Here is a 3,781-nt window from a genome sequence, read left to right on the forward strand (position 1 = left end):
AGAATCCTCTGAAACCATTGCAAATTACACTTCAAATCACAAACTACTCCAAGTATAAACTACTTCACCATACTTAAGTAACCAAAACTGAATTGCATGGAGAAATAAAAGATAATTAAGGTAAGAACATATATGATAATTTGACCCAAAAATCACAGGAATTAGTTAGCTTAGAGACCGCCTACAACTTGTTTATATGCAATGTCTCCTAGATAAAAGTGAAAATTGTCAATTTTACAAAAACTTTGTTAACAAGGCCCTGGTGTTTGAAACAAGTATAACATAGATGGCAAAGAGTATATATTCACCCAAAAACCATCACATAATTGGAAATTCCATAGCAAGGACCAATAGCATCAGCATAATAAGCTGCAAGACAATAACAAACCAATGAAGTCCCAATAAAACGATACTATGCATTATAAGCTTGAAGACAATAGATAAAATGGTAGATGTAGTTCTTATAAGAAAAATGTTTGCAAATAAAACATGTGTTTCCTTCTTTTAATTTTGATACTGATCTGTACTTGTTTTACAATTGAGTAGGATTGTTTTACATCCATTGTTAATTTTACATTTCTTTTCCTATGTGTTTTTTTTTTTAGCAAATAGTTAATTATCTAGAATTAATGGAGATGTGCAAAAGTACACCTTGAAAAGTTGATGCAATGTCAAAGTTTGTTACAAAGAAATGTTTGGTTGCCGAAGAAATTAAACGCTCCAATCACCTTCCCAAGTCGAATATGACATCACATCTCTTCTTCCGTTGTTTTTTCCCATATTCTTTTTCAGGAGGGGGAGTAATCTTCCAAAAATGAATCCAATCATTGAATGATCATGTTCATTAAAGGAACCAGTCCAATCCAATAAAAGAGCAAAGTCTATAGCTTGATTCTACTCTCTTGAAAGGTGCCTTTCCTCAGTTGGCATACACAATCAACCTTACTCTAGCAGTAACTTCAGGATGAAGCTTCAATTCTGCAATGTATTCCCCTGTTTCCCGGATCTCTGGAACAGATACTATCCTTTTGTCCACATCCCTCTGTGTCTGCGCCTTGATTATGTCAACAAGATCCTGTGTAGTAACGCTTCCAAAAATTTGTTTTCCCTTGCCACCTTTTCGCTTTACTTTGAAAGCTCCAACAGTTTCAAAAATTAGAGCAAGCTGTTGTGCCTCTTCTCTCACCCTCTTTTTCTCAGCCTCAATTCTCTCCTCTTCCATCTTCATTTCCTTGAGAAGTAGGGGTGTCACAATTTGAGCCTTGCCCAATGGGAACAAATAATTTCTATAAAAACCAGCTTTAACATCCATAAGCGGACCCTTTTTGCCTAAGTCTGCTACATCCTCTTTCAGTATAATCTTTCTGGTTTTCTTGGCTTTTTTTTGAGCCACCACCATTAAAATTGAAGCTTTCTCAGGCAATTTTGTGGCTTCAGGTCTCATGCATTGGGTTAAGCAGTGACTGCTGAGCCAAGAGGATGAACCCCATGACAGACTTGCTGCTGCTGATGCCATTGATAGTTTACTATTCTACTTCCACTCTTTCCTCGAAATATTTTGAGTCTTATCAAGATGTGTATTAGGGCTATAATTATAGATATCTTCAGCCTATATATTTGGTCTACTAGCAAAGACCAAAGCTTCAAACAGACCACACAATTCATACAATCACACCTCCCACCTCTCAAATCTTTTCTAAGTCATTTTATTAAATAATTGTAACAGCATGTATACCATATATGTAAATACTATTATTAGTACTATTACTAATTAATAAAGCTCGTTAACTGAGAGCCAATAGTTAATTCTTGCTTTGATTTTTGATAAAAATCCAAATAATTTCAAAGAACCCCTTTCAAGAATCGTTTTTGTAGGAGCTTTAATGGGTTGTTCTAGTTTAGCTTGGTTTCAAGCTAAGTTTGAACCTTTCTGGGAATTTCGAAGATTAAACTTTAATGCATTATCTCTTTGCTAGGTCCAGGTTTAAGATTCATACATTAATCATACCCTTCAAAGTAACACTACTACCAACTTTTAGTCTGTTACTCCACCCACATTCTGCCTCCCTATTTCTTTAACTCCTCAACTAACCGTTAGCCAATCTTGGCATAACAACATAGCAATAGGATTGGCAGCAACCAACCCCTTCCCCTGCAACTTTTTTGTGGGATCAAGACATACAACAGAAGGATTTTAAAACCTACAATTTTCTGAATAAAAATCAAGCAATAAATATAGCATATTTCACTAGTTCTAAAAATAAATGAAGAGAGTAAATTATGTCCAAAACAGAACAATAGATTAATGGTGGCAAAATGTGCAAATTAATTGGGGAAAAATTAGGGAAATTATTTGGGGAAAAATTAGGGAAACAAGTAGAGACATGAGAGGACATACCTAAGCATTGACCTTGTAGAACTGGAGGACGGCAAGCCTGACCTTCTTCTTCTTGTGCTTGATCTTCTTGGGCTTGGTGTAGGCCTTCTTCTTGCTCTTCTTGGCACCACCATGGAGGCGGAGGATGAGGTGGAGGGTGGACTCCTTCTGGATGTTCTAGTCGGCTAGGGTGCAGCCATCCTCCAGCTACTTGTCGGTGAAGATGAGGCACTGCTGGTCTGGGAGGATGCCCTCCTTGTCCTGGATTTTGGCCTTGACATTATCGATGGTGTCAGAAGACTCCACCTCAAGGGTGATGGTATTCCTTATCAGGGTTTGCAGGTCAATTTCGAAACCAAGCCCTCAGTTTCGAACTTTTCTGGGTGTTTTTCGATCGATTTCAACCTGAGTTGGATGACGAAGTTGTGGCGCTGGCGGAAGGAAGGCACTATCGGAGGTCCGAGAGGGCGATCGCGGCGGTAATTCGGGGATAATTGAGGCTTCCATGGCTGCCGGACTTGGTGATGGTTGAACGGAACTTGGCCACAGAGGTCGTAACTCGCCGGCGGGTAACGCCGGTGCCCACAAGACGAAACAGACGATGGATGTTGCATTGTGCGGGTAAAAAAAGGGCATTGGAAAAATGCCAAAAACCCTGGAAATGAGTTTGGGACTGAGAGAAAGTAGCTTGGGTAGCGACCGAGAATGAAGAAGAAGTGAAAGTGGAACTGCACCTAATACTCTCTATTTCCTTTCCTAATTTGGTTAAAATTTTCTTTAACAATGAAAATTCTCAAGTTAGTTTCCTTAGGATTTCAAGTAATTCATAAATATTTTAGTTTAAAATTTAAATCCTTTTTTTCCTTCATATTACATTGGATTTTTTAGCCTCAAGACAATCCAAGTCAATTTTTAGCTTCAATTTTTATTTAAATTTACTAATGTATTTCTAATCACTACTTCTTAACATATTTATCAAAAAATCATAATGGATGAAAATTTTTGCTAAATTCAAAGAACTAGTAAATATACTTTTTCTCAAGTTGTAATAGTTTATATAGTTGTTCTAACTAAAAATTTTCATTAATTTTTTCCAATTAAAAACCTATTGAGTAACTATGACTAGTTTTAATAAATCATCAAATTTTAAAAAAATTAAATTAATATTTGAGTAACTATGACTAGTTTAATAAATCATTAAATTTTAAAAAATTAAATAAATATTGAGGCTCACAATTAAATAAATGAATTGGAGATGTTCAAGTTAGTGATGATACTATGTTGTCACTAATTACGTTATAGTTTTACTGACAAAAATTGGTCATCAATAAATATAAACAGTGACAACAATGAAAAGTTGTCAAAGAAAGAGGTAGAATTACTGACAACTTTTATCAAGTTGTC

The 3,781-nt window shown here is 35.9% G+C and overlaps 1 protein-coding gene across 1 annotated transcript; it reads right to left on the minus strand.

The window, feature by feature from the left end:
- Positions 1 to 636: 636 nt before the first annotated feature.
- LOC113724022 (large ribosomal subunit protein bL9c-like) lies at positions 637 to 1,564 on the minus strand. Its single transcript, XM_027246978.2, has one exon. It carries the CDS (start codon positions 1,514 to 1,516, stop codon positions 920 to 922), a length of 597 nt encoding a protein of 198 aa, XP_027102779.2. The 5' UTR covers positions 1,517 to 1,564; the 3' UTR covers positions 637 to 919.
- Between the last annotated feature and the right edge of the window lie 2,217 nt (positions 1,565 to 3,781).

This window comes from Coffea arabica, chromosome 1c, assembly GCF_036785885.1.
Source record: "Coffea arabica cultivar ET-39 chromosome 1c, Coffea Arabica ET-39 HiFi, whole genome shotgun sequence".
NCBI classification, from domain to species: domain Eukaryota; kingdom Viridiplantae; phylum Streptophyta; class Magnoliopsida; order Gentianales; family Rubiaceae; genus Coffea; species Coffea arabica.

Coding starts and splice junctions, on each gene's coding strand:
- LOC113724022 (XM_027246978.2), bottom strand. CDS start 1,516: ATGGCATCAGCAGCAGCAAGTCTGTCATGGGGTTCATCCTCTTGGCTC.